The sequence below is a fragment of the Melospiza georgiana genome, chromosome 4 (genome assembly GCF_028018845.1).
Source record: "Melospiza georgiana isolate bMelGeo1 chromosome 4, bMelGeo1.pri, whole genome shotgun sequence".
In the NCBI taxonomy this organism is placed as follows: Eukaryota; Metazoa; Chordata; class Aves; order Passeriformes; family Passerellidae; genus Melospiza; species Melospiza georgiana.
Window position 1 is genome coordinate 16208798 of NC_080433.1, and position 18214 is coordinate 16227011.

Here is an 18214-nt window from a genome sequence, read left to right on the forward strand (position 1 = left end):
TGCAGCTGCACCTCTGCCAAGGGCTAACCTGGGACTATTCCCAAGCTTCTGGAGAGATCTTGCCATCCACTTTACCTACCAGCTCTTCATTCAGACAACTCTCTGCTCTCTCCCTTGCATGATCTCCTTCCATGGCACTTTGGGGTCCCAACCCCACCCCCCCTGCAACTTTTGGTCACCCACCTGAGCCTCTGAGCTGTTCACCACGGCCAAACTAAAGCAGGAAAGCAAGGGGTGCCATCAGCAAAGGGATTAAATAGGCTGAAGGGGCCAATTCCTATTCCCACCAATCTCATGCCTGCAACAAGCTTTGTGCCCAGCCACAAAGCTGCTGCAGCACTGGAGAGATCTCCTCACTGACACAGGGACACATGCACAGGGACACAGAGCAGCAAACTCTGAATGAGATTTTTTTGTTGTTGTATTCTCATCTCTGCCATGTTTATGAGGCACTCAGCCTCCCTCAGATTATTTCTGTCCCTCATCCTCCCACAGACAATAGTCCAAATCCATTCAGAGGAAGATGCAATGGCTGTGACTGCAGAGCTCCTCCAGCACATCCTCCAGCATTGCTAAATTACAAACTATTTAACAACCAAGCATCTCAATTTCATTAGTAATCTTATAATAACAGCATTGTAAAAGAAAAAAAAAAGTGGGGGAGGGGGTTTGGTGGTTTTTGTTGATTTTTTTATGATGAAGCTGCCACTGTCTGGAGGAAACTTGTGCTTTGCACAAACAGAAAGGCACACACGTATTTCATATGGTGCATTGCAAGCTGCACGGAATAGAAAGCAGCTGGAGGAAAATGGCTATAGAGAAATGGTTCTCCTGGGCATCATCTGTTGATTTGTTTTGTTTATAGAAGGAATGAGATTTTTATCTCTGCTCAAAATATAAAATGCTTCCATGGCACTGAGCTCACTCCTTGGCTGTGCTCTCACTCAGGAACGGAAATAAAAAGGGGGAGAAGGAGGGAAAAAAAAGGTTTTACTGCCCAAAATCCCTAGCAATGTCAAAAATCAAATAGAAAATGTCCACCAGTGACACAGTTAAAGCCTGAAAGAGGAACCAAGTCACCAAGCTACCATGGAAATAAAGGCCTTCTTACCATGCTTGTTAACAGTAGGAGTCTCCTAAAGCTGGGGAGGCAGGTTAGGGATAAACTGCCAAAACCCCAATTCTCAAATCCCAGACTGAGTCCTGGCAGGATGAACATATTTACATGGTAAATACACCTTACAGTCCTTCTGAGATTCATGGCCTGGGAAGGCACAGGTTCCTACAGTCCTTCCACCATCCTGTGCCCACTGTTAAAATCCCAAGCTCACTCTGCAGCCTTGCTAGGGGAGGTTCCTCACTCCTCTGACACCCAGGATCTGAGGGTCTCTTTCAGTTAATAGCAGACAACATCTCTGTGTCCTAGGAGAACACCAGATGGCTGCTTTTCCACTCAAATTGAGAGCACTTCCATTCATATTAAACAAAAATTACAACTCAGGAAAGAAAATATATTGTGAAACCACTGAATACTTAACTACTGCTAAAAATATAAACTTTTAAAAATTTTAAAACACAACTACCAAGAGACACAACTACCGAGAGACATAACTACACAATCTGTGAGAAATTACCTGAGGTGTAAAACTTTCTAGCAGACAAACAAATTTTAAATTACTATTCTTCTGAAATAGGAAAGGCCCAAGGTTTGTTGCCATATCTAGGAATAGGTCTAGTAAAACAGAGGATTCTTTATCTTTGTACCATACCAGTTTTTGCCTCTGAAGAGGGGATGCAAGTGAGCAAGCCAGATACATAGAAGTGGATGCTGCTGAATGTTACTCCAGAACAGCCCTGTTTCACGAGCCACAAGAGGGGATCCAAAGCCTTTCTGGGACCACCAAGAGGTGTTGGCTCTTCCTGAAGCTGTTGGCCAGAGCTCTGACCTGAATGGCTACTGAGCAGCTATTGGTCAGCTCAGAGTCCCATACTGAGTACAGTTCCTCATAGCATTCAGAGACATTAATCAGGCCAGTACAACACTGTTACACTCACTGAAATCTATCCTAACATTCTCGGTTTTGCTACTATGAAGCTTATACTGAGAACTCACTTGGGAGAGATTGCTTCATCTCAAGCCATGATGAGTATTTCAGAAAATCCTAAAACAGAGATTTGTTACAAAAAGAGAACAAACAGAGATCATATCGATATTTTAAAGATGGAAGAGGGCCCTTGCAGTTTTTGACCACCATCACTCTGTCTGTCATGCTAGCATGCAACCCACGGAAGATCCTTTAGCTGCTCCTTCCTCTCCCAGGATGGCTTTATTTCATGTCTTTCCCACATTTCAAACCACATGCCTCGATGACCTCTTCAATTGTTATAGCTCTACTGAGAGGGTGTTTACATAAAAGCTCTTTGGAGCTTTTTGGATGAGAAACCACAAACATGCATGCACAGATTACATCAGATTTATTGCCACCGAGCAAAGTAAAACAATACTGAGGGTTACAGGTTCAGAACCCTGCCAAGACTTCTCATCCAAGAGCATTCATTCAGCAGGAGCTTGTGATCATACAATTATCAATTACTCATCTCCTCTAAAGTCTACTGCCTTTTCATCCTTCCCATGCCCCTCAACTCATAAAGAGCATCACAAGGTTTTTAGTGGCTGAAAAGAACTATTCTTTCCAAGGAAGCAGACTTAGCTTTGTCCATGTAAGCAAGCACACAGACACTGCCCCATTTCCTACTCCCAACACACATCTCAGTTCAGCTCCTTTCTTCCAGCCTCAGTTTGCCCAAATATACTTGACCTCAATCTGTAACAACCATCTGCAAATTCATCTGGAGTCATATCTTGCTGTTCCCAGTCACTCTTTCCAGTCTTTCCCCAGCCATTGCTGGGCATCCAGCTTCTATTCCTACCTAAAAAATAATATTACAAGTTTTCCCTTTTCTTTATTTGCTGCTTCCTTGCTCCCCCAACAACTTCACAGGTTCTGCAGAACCATGAAAGCAGCACCTAGTCAGGAAAGAAACTACCAAAGGAATGGATATGAAGAATCTCCCTCATGCTAGATGGATGATCCCTTCATTAAAACTCTTGTATTCTTATTGACCTGCACATCATTCCAATCATAGATAACACATGTCAAATAAACAAGTAAAGCTTAAGAGAAATTGCCACCAATGTAAGCAATGACATATAAAGCAAGGGAAGAAAGAGGCAAACATGGAACATCATTTTCTAAAGCCCCTCTGCTATTCCTGGGAAAGCAAAATAAATGCATATCCAAACTCAAACCAGAATTTTTTTGAGCTCTTTCAGTTACTGCACAGCAGTTAGCATATACTGAGCTTATGGAACAGTAAATATTGTTTTCAATAGGGAAAAGAAACCAAAAAGAGAACTAGGGAGATAAGAGAGAAAAATCCATCTAAAGATTTTGGGTGTGCCAAGGGGAACTGATAAAAAACAATCTCTCAATAATATGTCAATATTTTAAAACATTTTTTAGACAGCTCCATTAAATACTATATAAAACTCCCCTACAGAAGAGCAAGGCATGGCAACCAAAGGCATAAATTACCTGTGAGCCAGCAGTGAGGACAAAACAAACACTGGTATGGATGAAATCTAATACAAAGACAAAAAGGAGTAAAGAGGAATATGGGCAACTTTTTAAAATGATGGGAGCAATGTTAAAGGAGACAAGAAAAAAAGAGAACATAGATCTATATTTCAGCACTCTGAGGAGTTCTAACCTGTCAAAACTACCAACTGTTTTAACTTTTCACTTAAGAGGGAGCACTGGCAGGCTGGCAGGACACCTTGTGTGCTATCTGAAAGTGGAGTGACAAAAATCCACACACCTTGGAGCACAGGAGGAACATCCAGTCCCCCCAATGCAGGGCAGCCACGGGAACTGCAGAATGCATCCCTGGGCTTCAGGGAAGAGCAGAGCTCATGGCAGTGTTTGAGGACTTTGCAGCAGACTGAGAGGCCCCTCTGAGCCTGGCAATTAAATGCACAGACAGAACAAGAGACAGCCCCAGTGCAATGGATGGAGCGCTGCGCTGCTTGCAGAGCCTTCTCTCTGAGGAAGTTGTTCACATTGCCTTCTCCCATCATCTGATTTCAATTCCATTTAAGGCACCACCAGCAGGGTATTAAGTTCCCTGTGTTCCTAATACTGTCAGTAGATGGAGGCAGGAGCTCCCAGAAGATAATTTGGAGTATCCAAAATCAGTTTTAGAGGGGCCCAAATATCCCCAAGTTAAACAAAGTTACCTACCCGAAGGCAGAAACCAGATCAAAAGTTAGAACCAAACTGCAGGTCCAGAAGAGCTGAGTGAAGCTCCAGAGCAGGCAGAAGGTGCCTGATGGAAAAGTCAGAGTCCTTCCCTCTCTTGCTGCTCTCTCCTACCTGTGCAGCCCAGCTGAGACCAGACCCAGGCCATTCCAAGACCCACAGAAATTGGATTGCTCAGGGGCTGAGTCCAGCTCCTGTTTGCTCTTGAGCTATTGTGTGCATTATCCAGCTTTGCAGCTCACTCCATTGAACATGGATATGGAGACCACAGCAGAACACAGATAAATATATCAGTTTTGTGAAAAGAAAGCCATCCCAGACCTGTCTGCCTTTACATACTATTAAGGCTCCAATCTCCACTCACTAAAATCAAACTATGCTTTAATTTGGGATTTAATGGGGAAAGGCATGAAAAAGTTCAGGGAAAAACAAAAACCACAAGGAATTAATAGGCTGGAGATTGAGTTTTTTACACAGAGTTTTTAGAATAAAATGCACCTTCAAAAAAGCAAAAAACTCAACAACCACTTGAGGGCCTTCAAATAAACACTGCTGGACATGTAATCTCTAAATTGAAAACAAAACAAAATGAGCAGAGACAGTTTCTGAGTTTTGCAGTGCAAAACCAAGGCAAAACCAAAGTTGCACAGCATGAAAGGCCCAACACTTGTCTGGATAACCAAGAGGTTATAACAGCCTCTGAGAGAACCTAGGGATCTGAAGCTGCAATAGCAACAAGAGAAAACTGTTCTGCTTCTTCCCCCAAAAGTAAGATAACTTGTTTACCTAAAAGCAGCATAATCAGAGCACTGAGTGAACTTCATTCTGGATAATCAAATCTACACACATCTACTTTGTTTTCAGAGAAACAAAGTATTTAGTCATATGTGGTATGGCACTTTTCCAAATTATAATTCAGTAATTCATTCTGTTCCTTCTCAAGCTTACCTAGAGATGCTTGATTTAGCTCAAAGACAAGGCCACATATTGCACAGCTGTGGGATCAAATTATGTTTGACACATTAGTGGGAATTACAGATTTTCTTGATGTGAAACTGCATGACAAAGACAACTCAGAATCTTTTAGGTGTTCTGTCATCAACAGCAGTTTGCTGGTGTTTCCTGTTGAGTCAGATCCTTCTAGTTTTTCTGATGGGACATTCGAATGAAGGGGAGGGAAGCAGAAGGATTTGCAGTGATTATGGCCATTTTAGGGGGAAAAAATTGAAAAAAACCACCAGCTGGGGTTAACAGAATATTAAAAAACCCCAAAACTTCCCAGCCTTCTGGCCTTGCAAACCTAATGCTGGGTTCACTGCAAACTGAGAAGCTATAGTGATCTTTTGAGAGGCAAAAGTTGGTCCAAGATCTAGTATTAGGTGGCATTTACTTTAGAAAAAAAATAAATTTTGGCTAACTCAACCCCAAACAGTAAGGTTCTCCAAAATCAGCATGAAGTTTTTGCTGGGGAAAGATTACCTCTAAGCTTTCCCTTTAGAGCCCTTTCCAAAACCACAGATGCAAAGTAATGCCAAACAGCAATGGTATTGAAGTCACCTGTATGGAAATACTGCCTTGCTCTGAGATCAGCTTCTGGTGTGGTTTAGTGCAGGTATGGCCCCAACTGAAGAACTCTAACACAAGTGCCCCATTGACTAAGTATGTCCCCCATCCAACTGTATGGAAATGACTTTAGGTCAGAGGAGGAAAAATATTAAGTTTAGTTTTCATTCTTTTTAATCAGACTGAAAATTCTTTGGGTCAGGCCTGACTTGTTCTGCACTGGGTGGGCAGTACCTTGATCTAGGGAGACCCCAATCTCTTGGTCTCTATACTTGTCTCTAGCACAAGTAATCATTAATATTACTTCAATGTAAAAATGACATCTTTCTGAATTACTTAGCTTTCCAGAAACAGACAGGAACACCACTAGTTTATGTTTTGCTATGTTTGAAAGCATGCAATTAGACACGGATCTTACAAACATAAACAAACACTCCCATCCAACCTCCATGTTTCTAAAAAACCCCAGGTTTGTTTAGACAAGGGGTTGATAATCCAGTTTGAACACAGGTATCTGAATGCTGTGACAGCTTCTTCATAATGCTCAGCTTATGGTACATTAAACTTTAAAGCAAGATAAACTCCTGCTTTCATTTTATCAAACATCTACCCAGACAGCAAAAAGAAAGACACAAAGCAATGTTTGCAGCTACAGCCAAGCATGGGATATCCAACTCAGCATATGTTTGAAATGAAAATGAACAATATGTTGCATAGATATACTACTGTATTTTTCAATTGAGAATATCACTGGGATTTGTAAACGTTAAACTCATTCTTCCCTTAAGAGTTTGGTTTTATTTCATGCCTAAAAAAAGCCCCTGAGATTCACAGAGATTAGGCAAATAGAGACAGCAGTGCTTGCAATTGAGAAAGAAAGTGCTCTTAAAAGAAACTGCTCTGATAATCAGTTTGGGTGGAAGAAATCACAGGGGAGGACACAGACATGACATTTTTTAAGAGTGCTAAGTGTTTTTTAAGAGTGCCACTGGTATTACTGAACTTTGGTAGTTAGCCATATTATGCCTTTTTGTGGTCAATAAAGCAGCAACCTGCCTATCACAATAATAATGATGTAGCAACAGACATCCAAGAATCCATGATAAGAAATCTGCAAGAGACTTTTACCTACAGAGAACAAGTAGCAAGAATGGGGAGGGTAGCAGATAACTAAATCCTCCAGGAACAGGGGATAGCAAAGAGGCTCGAGCAGCCTTTTGATTTAACAGATTACCAAAAAATCAACTATTCAAATCCAAACAGACTTTGTACCAAAAAGCTTCATACATCTTTCTACTCCCAGTATTTCATCAACTACCTTACAAAGCCTCTCCTTAGAGCTGACTTAAGGTCATGTAAAAGACAAACACTGAGAGGTTATAGTTGCTTCCCCTGATTTAAAATTGACACATTACACTACAAGCATCACCTTCATATTATACTGAGGACAACACATGAAAAATCAGAGATGTGCTATTACATGATTTGCTATAAAAAGTTATTATGTTCATTGTACTAGAAACAACAGCCTAAAAATTATCAAATCGTCCAAGTTTCTAAGAATTGTATAGGGAAGACTCAAGTCTTTCTTTAGAGAACTTGTTTCTGAGACTTCTAAAGAAAGACTTGTATCTTCCCTATAAGTTAATTTTTATGCAGCTGCAACCTCTGCTCCCCTTCCCAATCAACCCTTTCTTCTCTCCCTCTTTCATATGACCTCACCAGACCCAGAAATGTGCAGAGATTGGTCTTATCGCAGTTTAGCAAGATACCACCTGCCAGCTGAGCTGTGACAAATCCCAGCTGGCCTTACAATGCCCACACTCACAGGGACTGAGGCTGAGCTGATGGACAGCAGCTCAAGGCTGTGGTTTAAAGCACTGAGTACCCCCATCCACGAAAACTGTGCTAAAGGAAAGAGCTCAATAAGATGAGTGTTGCCATGACCACATTCCTATTCTAGTGTGCATTAGATCTTTTTACTCTCTCCTCTACCTGCAATTGCCTTCTGTTGAGCCTTGCTAAGCCTTTTACAGCCAACAAGGTGGACAAACTGCCTGCTCTTTGTACTCACACAACAGTTGACACAACATGACCCCAATCAATCATACCCTACTACCACAACAAAATTTACAACAGCAAATATTCATTCCTCCCTTTCCCCTGGATTGCCCTTCTGAAGAGACACAATCTTGGAAGAAAAAGCTAAAAAAAAAATAATTCAGTAGTTATTAAAAAATTAGGATAAGGCTTATAAAGAAAACCTCAAAGGAACCTTAAGAGTTATTACTTTATTATTACTCCTGCCACACACAACACTCATGTTTTCTTAACTCCTAGAAGAGCCAGATAATCAGGTATGCAACATGATTGCAATAAAAACATTTTCTAGAATTAGAGACCTGCATTTCTATTAGCAACCATTTCACACACTTAATGTTTAAATAATTCCTTGAACCCAAGGTTTCATGAATAAAGGAAGATGTGAGCATGCATTGAGTTTACTGATTGTTTAAACACGCAGGTAGTATAAAAAATTTCAACAAAATAGACTCAAATTAGAAAGTTGACAAGTTTAACAACTACCACACTTGCAGACGTGCTTCAAGACTTTAACCTTACAGGCTCAGGCACTGCACTTTACTGAGATAAACAGATGTGAACAGCTCAGTCCTTTGAAAGGCAAACCTACCAAAAGCCCATAGCTTATTTCATTGCAAGCTTAATAATCACCAGCTTCCCAATGGAAGAGTGATCTATAGACACCTGTATTTAATAAGCTACTGAAAAATAAACTTGAATCTGCAGATCAACAAGATTGGTTAGTTGTAACCATTTACAAGCATAAAACACTTTTCCCATATAAAACTTCTTCTTGATGCTTTCACAGAACTCACCTTCAGGCAGGAAAGCAGACACACTGAATGGGGTGTCTCTACTGTTGGACAATTTCCCACCTCACTGCTAAGTTGAGCTTTTTGAAACTTTTATGGTAGGCCCTCAATTCAGCAGTAACTGAGCACAGCCATGAGTCTGGTTTAACCCTGCAATTAGAGCTAGCTTTGTTAATGGCAAGACCAAATGTGCACTAAACCACCATGTCTTAACTTCAAGGGGAGGAACAGCCTTTCCTAAACTGAACCAGAAAATGGGGCCCTGGGCAAACACACACCAGACAGTGCCTGAGATTTACAAGGAGCAGTTCTGGGTCTTTGGAGATCTCTGCACATCCGGACATGAGCTATGGGGAAGTATCAGGCAATTTCAAATGATTCACAGGTGGCCAGACCTCACCAGCTGATCTGCTGCTTTTCTGAACTGTGGATGTGCCTCTGTCCTCCCTCTCTCCCTCTTGAGCTCCCAGAGATGTCACAGGTCTGCAGCTAAAACAGCATGGTCTTAATGATCTAGAGCCACTGTTCTTTTTCCCAGTAAAATTCAGAGAAGGTAGGACTTGGATGTTTGCAATTATTTGGGCAGATCTCGTTAAGAAAGCAGGCTCACCCATCTATTTGACACAGCAACACATGTCAGATATAGACATGACTCTTTTTAGTCTCTCTAGACCCTCCCTGAACACAGAAGGAAGTTGAACAAAGCTCAACAGGGTGAAAGAATGACAAAATGTATGCAAAGAGATCTCTCATTTACATTGCTACAATAATTGTGCTGAACTCATGGTGCCATCATTATTCTCTTCCTGATTAGCTTTGGATTTTTGGTGGATTTTTTTTTTCAGCAACAGTCCCTGAAACCTTTTCTTGAACACTCATACAATTGAGAAAAACCCCATTATTTTACTGGAAGGCAGGATTTAAAGATAAATGCGAGGGAAAAGTCAAAAAACACTCCCAGTTCAGCTAATATAATTTCTGAAAGAAATTGTCAGAACAGGGGGGAGGTTGGTTTTTTGGTTTTTTTTCATTTCAGCACAGGTCACTGCATTGCCTACTGTGCTAACCATTACAGCTGCTGTTATTCTGATTTGTGTCTACTAGTCAGCGTGGAAAGAACAAGAGAGGAAATTCAAGCAGCAGTTTGAGTGTCTGTACACTTAAGCCAAAAAACAAGTGTGTGCAGCACAGTAGAGAGAAGAGGTCCAACAAGTATTTGGTTTCTTTTTAATGTGGACCAATGCTCCTGCTGCCCAAAGAAATTAAGAAACCAACAAATAAGCTCTTAACTTAGAAGATCATTTTTGTTAGCAGTTGGTAAAGCACTTACAAGACAATATTGCAAGGAGAGAATTCTCTAAAAGCATAGTGAGTTTTGTGAGTATTTATTGCACTCTCTGCTTCCAAACCAACTCCCCCTCCACTTCCCTCCTAGGAAATCACCTTCCAGTTTCCCCTCATGGATAAGACTCTACAGATGCTGGGTTTCAGCAGGGTTTGTGTCTGATCTCACCATCTCACTGCTCTCACTTACCAATACAGCAGGACCAGCAGGACTGCCAGCAGTGCCAGGGTGGCTGTGGTACTGTTCATTCCTGGGCAGGCAAGTGCCAGAAGATCTGCAGGCTCCATTTTCCTCCACTACAGCTGCAGCCTTGGGTGCTGTGTGCAGGGGAAAGCCTCCACAAGGGCTGATAAAGCCTTCCACAGCTAAAGGAATGACATCTGCAACAAAACAGGAACTGAGAGAGCAAAAACATGTCATCACAAACGGCAAACCTTCCCTCTTCTCACCGACTGCACACTCTGAGACAGACCTCAAAGGTTCCCTGAGTGGCAGAATGTAGCAATTTCCCCCCTCCCACTGTTGTTGACTGTCATGCTAGTAAATATTTACATACCCACTGCTTGAGACATCAGCGTTGCTGAATGGGTTTTTCCACCTAAAGCTTGGGAATCTGGGAAATGTGTGGGGAAAATAAATGGGGAAGACAGCCTGACCATGTTACAGATCATGGAAGGAAAATATAAAGGCACTTCAGGGTGTCCTGACATACAAACAGTGGAGTTCTCTAAAGTAATTAAAATAGAGCATTTTTGCAATATGAAATTTCATTAGCACCTAATTTCAATGCTGGTTATACCTTGTAAGAATAGAACAAAGTAAACTTTAAATTACCACAACTGAAGGGAGGAATTAGAGGAAAGCTGGTCTAATGTGACTTCTAGAATGCATATAAAGAAAGACCAAATGAGCAGAAATCCCCAATTTTTTGTACCAGATCCATAAGTCAGCATCTGTCACACAGCTGAGTCCTCACAGACAGCACTTGTTTGGCTGTATCATCTCAGCTCCATGAGGGCCACAGTAAATTTCCCTGGCTCAGTGCACTGTCCCCCTTGGGGGCTTCACTAACCAGTCTCTCCAGAGACACTTTGGCTACCCCTACAAATAGCTGTATTTCTAGTATCAGGTTTAAAACCAACATGGTCAAATCTACTATCTCTGTACTGTGGCACAGTGAGGCTGTGCCATGAACAACCTGCACACAGCCACCAAGTTTTGGCTGCAGTTCTGGAAATGGTTTGTTCTCTGTATATGAATTATTCAGCTTTCTTCCATATTTTCCTGCCTGCAAACCTCAAGCCTGTTTTAAGCATCTGATCCAGTCCAAAATTAGAAAGGTAAACCCAAGAACACACCTTGAAGCACTTCTACAGGAGAAGCCCACCAACCTGTTATACACTATAGTAACCAAATTCCATGAGCAAAAAAATCTTCAGGACAACAACATCAGAAGCAGCAGCTTGCACGTAAACACCTCAGCCCATGACAAAATTCCCAGAACTGTCCAGTATTGTTTGTTACTTAAGAAACTATAAATTCTCATATATGTGCTTAGGATGGAGTTTCCACCCATTCTAAAAAAACTATTTGAAAGATAAGGAAATAAATGCTATACAAAAATGTGGTTTGTGAATCATATGGTAACCTTGAGAACCAGAAATTCTGTAAAATCTGATTCTCCTAACACACCTGATGAAGAGTGGTTTCTTCTCTGACTACCTCAAGACAATAGCTTAGATTTAATATGCAAGGCTTCTCCAATATCACTTTATTACACTTCCTGCTTTTATCAGAGAAGTTAATAATATAGGTATCAAAAAAGTAAGGTCTTTAACACAATGGAGTTTAATTTTAAGAAGATTTGGCTCTACTCTAAGTGAATCACTGCTATTTTGGTTCTTCATGCTTCACAACTGCATTAATTCCCTTCCAGCCTGAGTTCCTTACAGAATAAGTAGAAGGTGTTAACCAGCTCATCAGCTCCACAGAATAGGGAGGAAGCTCACAGAAAACCTTGCTGCAGGTATTAACAACTCCACTGCTATTCTAGGTCAATAACAGCTCTGCTGGTTTGCTGCTGCTGGAAAGTTCTGCAAGAACAACTCCAACAAGATTTAACACCAGTGACACAAGGAATTAATCAGTGGACACAAGCTAATCCCAATAACAACCAATCCTGTGGGACTTTCAGAAAAAGAAAAAAAATCAAACATTGATATGCATCAGAGTCTTTTCTAAAAGACTTCTTTTCTTTTCTTCTTTCTTTTCCTAAAGATTTATCTTTTCTTTTACCACAAGGGAAGAAGGCAAGAAATAATATTCGAATTTTACTTTGTTTAGCTTTTTAATAAAAGACATTTTTCTGCATATAGAGGACAGATGTTCTCTTATTAAAATCAACTGCACGACTCCTATCAGCACACACAGGTCAAGTAGAGACCTCACTTGTTTTTTAAGGAGCACTGGAGTCTTTTCCCAGTCACACTGAGAGACAGGAGGTATGAATAGTTCTTAAACATATGCCTATGAAAGAAAATAGTGTCTCACATCAGAAACCAGTTTGAAATGGAATCTCACATCAGAAAGAAAACAGGGTCCCACATCAGAATCCAGTTTGGAAAAGAACACATAATTAACCTCTTTTTTTTTTTTTTTTTTTTTCTTTTCATCCTTTTCTGCTGTTGATGGTAGGGTTCGTTTTGTTTCACTTTTTAAGCCTCATCACCTGTTCCTTGCTGAAGGATTTTAACTTGGCACCTCTGACCATGAAGAAGTGTGGCAAGCATTGACTCTAAAACCCACCTGGAGCATTTCTCATCACAGACAGGGGCACTTAGAGTTATTGTCTTGGAGTTAGGGACCTCAGCTCTGTGAAGAGTCACATAAATCCACATGATACTTGTGGGGGGAAAAGGAGTCAGGGACGCAGAGAGCTATGAAAACAAGCTATTCATCAATCCAGAGAATTCTCTTTACAAGTTTTTTTACGTGAGAAATGTCATCCTAATTAAGACTTAATAGCACAGATATTTTGCACCAACCTCCAAGTCCCTTTGTGGAGTCACGGTGGGCAGCACGGTGACAGTATCAAGGAACTAGAGACACAGACACCAAGTTCCCCCTGCCCGCAGGCTGGAGGAAGCCGGAGACAAGCAGCAGAGAGCCTTTTCCTGTCAGACTGCTGTGAGTCAGCAGCCGCGCCTGCATTTGCATCCGCGAGGCTTCCCTCCGGACTGCATCCACCGAGGCTGGCAGCTCCCTGACACGGTGCCATCCACGCTCCTCCCTTCCGTGGCGATTACATTCCACAGGTCACCACCTGGTTCATCACAGACAGGTGTGGATAAAAGCTGCACCGGAGGGACCCATCTCAGCCTCCATTCCGCACCACTCAGTGCCTGGGAGCTCCCCAGCAAACACAGAAGGATTTTGGTGCCGAGCAGCCCCGGCTGCAGCCTGCACACACGCCCGCAGCAGCAGCAGCTATTAAACAGGGCAGCGCACAGCAGCGTTCAGAGTCTGAGAGGCTGAACTGCTCCTCAGCTGAAAAAGAACAAAAACCTGGCACCCACACAATCCAGGTTTTACAGCAAGCCTCCGTGCCTTACAGCCCTGAGTCCAGTAATATTTTCTGTAAATGCTCTTCCAAAACAACGCATTTCAACTTCTAGAGCAATGCAACTGTGGCTGTGGCCTCAGCAATGCTTGACATGCACAAGTGTTGTTCCAACATGAAGTACAGAGTTTATTAAAAAGCAGGATTATAGACCTTCCCTAAATCATGTTAAGGATTTTGACCTGTCTTCAAAGCATATCAAATGGAAAGTGTAGTCTCATCTTTCAGGAGCTACTGACTACACCAGCTAGACAAACCACATACTCCTACTAATGACCAAATTCAATTCCTCTTCTGCTATTCTACCTCATATATTTTAGGTCTATAATAATCTAATTAAGGCTGAGCCACACCAGCTTTATGATAGATGAAGGGAGTCCAGGAAGATGTTACATTTTAATTTTATAGCAGTTTGTGTCTATAGAAATTTATAGCACAGTCTTCAGATCAACAAAATTCTGCTACAGACAGCTTAGCCACAAAATACTGCAGACAAAATACCACAGAACAGCTTAAAAAAGAGATTAATCAGGGACTAGTTTATGTATAAGCTTTAACAAAGCCCATGTAACAAAATGTGTAAGTATATATGATGATAATTTATCTTAAAGCAAAAACCTTTCCAGAGTCAAAATGAATTCTCAATGTCTTGAAGGTAGACCAACAAAAAAAAAATCCAGAGGCATATTTCCCAAAGCTTTTCTTTTTTTTTTTTTTTTTTTAATTCAAAACAACCTTAATATCCAAAGTACTGGCAATAATAATGTATTGGAATAGAGGGATTTACAATGGCCATCTGTGACTTAATTATTGCTATCCCTGTTCAAGGATTGATTAAGCAGTTTAATCAGATGATTCTGTACTCCTGCATGACAAACTATGACAAACTACCCAAGAGACAGACCACCAAGGCATCAGAGCCTCCTAATAAACATCCTGCTCTACATTCAAGACAGACAGGGGCACCAAAAGGATTCCATGAGCTCGTGGGAGATTCTTGAGTCACCTTGAATAAAGTCACTCCAGTAAAGTGGATCTCAAAGGGCAAACACAGTGACTGTAAAACCCCACTGAGGAGCCACTTTCATGACACTTCCGACTGAGCAGCAGAAAGACACACTTTTATACTTAAATTGCTTTGCCAAGTCAGAACCTGGTTATATTAACCTAAATGCTTCTCAGGAAACAGGCATGCAGTTTAAAATTCTAGGAAAGCTAAAATATGCAAACTTGTACTTCACTAACAAATTTAATCTTAGCTGCCTAAAAGTTATAGTACTTCAAACACAGTCAGTATCCAAAAAACTTATTATGCTAACTAAATGTGGGGCCACTGTACTAAGTCCCCTCTAAAGCAACAAGCTGTGAGATATCCTAGTTACTTCAAAGAACTCCTCTTAGAAATAGCACAGATTTTGTGGTCAAAAGGAATGACAGTTTCTTCCTCTTGCTGTGAGAGTTTGGAATGAGTTTCTAAAATAAAGTTACCTTTGCTAATAGTGGCATTAAGATCTTGCAGCCCCTGTGAAATTCCAGAGAAAGCAGAAATCAGTGTAACATCTGCTGCCCATCACCAGGCATTTCTAAGCAAATTGACTTTATTAAATAATTGGTAACTTGTTTATGTTTCTATAGCTTGCTTTAGAAACATTGATTGATTCAAGCAATCCTGTAATTTCATTGTCCTATAAACTTGACTGGAGATAAATATGGATTTATGTTCACAGATCAATAGCTCCACATTCACAGCAAAAGCCAAAAAACCCTGTCTAGACTAGTCTTGTAGTTGCAGAGAGACATATAAATGTTTGCAAAAACATTATGGTAAGAGCTGTTAAGTTTTAATTTTTTTTTCTGAAGCTTGGTTTTTAAACACCATGAAAAACACCTAACCTTCTCTGTCTAATTGAAATTGTCTAATTGAAAAGCCACTCTAGATGACAAATTCCAGGCTTGAATTCTCCAAATTATGTTTTGGTGCTGGATTACAGGTCAAAAGAACTGTGAAAAACTTAACAGAAATACCTTGTTCTATAACTTAAGTAAACAAACTTCTAGACTAGCACAATGCATTTATCAGTACCCTGTCAAAATCCAAAATGACAAATGGGAAATGCACCAAAAGTCTCAAAAACCTTGAACCTCAGACAAGGTATAAAGAGCTATTCTTCACCTGAGGACTACCACTGTTTTTTTTTTTTAATATCTCATGCTCCCAGAAGAAACTCCACAGATGTGAATGGAGAATGTGCCCATGGGCTGTGGCCCTCAGCCTGACAAGAATATTGGAATTCTTCCCATCTGGGAACTGCGGGCAGTATCAGCCTGTCCCTTTATGCCTTATCTCTGTCTAAAACCAGAGGGTTTGGATGCAATTGTCCCTCTGAGGTGAATAAAACAGCAAAAAGAGGGAGCAAATGAATGTTCTATGTATTAGGTGATACAAACATGCCAAAACCAGAGCAGGTACTCCATCTCACAGCTGCCACTAGTCTCTGCACAGAAGAGGCAGCAAACTGGCAAAAAGGAGAAGAAAGGTGGCAATGAAGCAAGTCAGACCAATACTATTGCCACAGCAATGGTTCCCACACCTTGAAAAGCCCAGAAACTCTTGGTTTGCATCCACATGTAGAAATGTAACCTGACTGCAAAGAAACACAAACTGGCAGCAAAAAGAATCACTGAGGACCAGCAATTCTTTAATGGCATCTACAGAACCACCTCTTAAGATGCAGAAAGGTCCCTCCACAGGACATTCTCCTGGAGATCACCAGGCACAGGGTTTGGTGATGCTGCTCTGACTCCTGCAGATGTGGCAGGGGAAGCTTTTGCCCTGTTGCCTCTCTTGCCTTTGAAATTGTTCCCCATGACAAGCATTTCCAAGTGACAGTAACTGCACTGTGAACAACCATGATGAATACTCTGAGATGGCAGTAAGAGCACAAAATGTGTGGGGTGCTGGAACACACAAAGCTGGGGCAGGAAGACACTTTGAACCTTCACACCATGGGGCAAACACAGGGACAATATAAAGTACCTTGAAATGCCTTATTTTCACTCCTGCCCCTATACAGAGTGTATCTGCTGCCTAAATGTATGCATCACATGATGAATAATTCTTGGTAGATCGTGCCAAATATTCCCAAAGGCTTCTTACCCCTCTGAAAGGGAGTACAGATAAGGAACATTGCAAATTGCAGCCCTTTGTACGTGGCCTAGAAGCACGTGTAACATATGGGCAGCTCTACTCTGGTTCAGCCCTTTGTGCTTTCCCATTCATTGGGTTTTCTTACTGCAGACTTTCCTTCTGATCACTTGTACACTAATTCCCCAAATCAGAAATCCCTTCAGCTTCATTCTCAGCAGATATGTTGTAACACAGATGTGCATAACCAGTGAGGGGAGAGGAAAAAAAAGAAAAAGTGAAAAAAAAAAAAAATTATGCAATCACAAAACCAGCACTTCCAAACCTCAAGCTCTTTCTGAACTCTTCGTTTAGCTGAGTTTTTTGCTACAGTGCTGGTTTTTCATTTGTGCAATTGTGATAAATACAGGTTTGACTGGGGGCAAGGACTGTCAAGCTCCAAGCAAGGAAAAAAGTGCTCAGAAGCTGTGAAACTCAAAGGATCAGGGCTAAAATACTAATTAAACTATTTTAATTGCTCAATTTAAAAATTGCATGTTTTTCCTGCAGTCTCATGGATCTGAGAGTAAATCTGTGATTTTGGAATGCTTGAGGCTAGCAACACTTACAAAAGGGCATGAACCCAATAAGCTGACCTGTTAGCCAAGGGAAGAAAGGTTAAGTGGAAGACTAAATGACCTGATGTTATGAGTTGAAACAGCAAGAAAAACTTGGTCTCAATGAGACTTCAATCCTGCTGACACTCCTTTTAACTTCATCTCTCAAAGTGTGCTGTAGTTGGGATCTGAGCCTAAAGTTTGCAGTGTTCAGCCTCCTTCCTACCTTCTGATGCCTTCCACCACATGGCAGATAAGCCCAGCATCATGTTGTAGCTGGGCTAGTATGAAAAAGAAATATATTTCCTTCTCAGGGAATGGGGAACTTTCTCCTCAGGTCTGTGTGTGGCAGCTCAACCTAACTAGAAATTCCCCATGACACAGGGAGGTTGTGGTGAGCTGTAATTCAGAGGGGCTCCCACAGATGCATGAGTATTTCAAGGGTGTAGCAAAGAATTTTTGGAAGTCTGGTGCAGGTAGATTCTCTCTGCCCACCTGTGATGCACTCAGCTCTGTGGATGGAGAGCACCAACTCCAAACATAAAATAGTGTTTTTTCTCTCAGTATGTAACTCCAGTGAACCTTATTGGAGCACTGAGGGTACACTGAGAAGATTACACTCCTAAATGTGCAGTTACAGCTGTACTGCAAATGCAACATTACACGCTTTCTATTATGGTTCAAGACCACTCCACTCTTCAAGACTGTTATAAAGCTCAGAAAACAGGGGTTT

The 18214-nt window shown here is 41.2% G+C and overlaps 1 protein-coding gene across 1 annotated transcript in view; it reads right to left on the minus strand.

Annotated features, from left to right (window-relative positions):
- TBXAS1 (thromboxane A synthase 1) overlaps positions 1–10408 on the minus strand; it is a 227801-nt gene extending 217393 nt beyond the window's left edge. The window contains exon 1 of the mRNA XM_058022728.1: positions 10311–10408. Within this exon, the coding sequence (XP_057878711.1) occupies positions 10311–10408 (98 nt within the window). The remainder of the gene's footprint in view (positions 1–10310) is intronic.
- Between the last annotated feature and the right edge of the window lie 7806 nt (positions 10409–18214).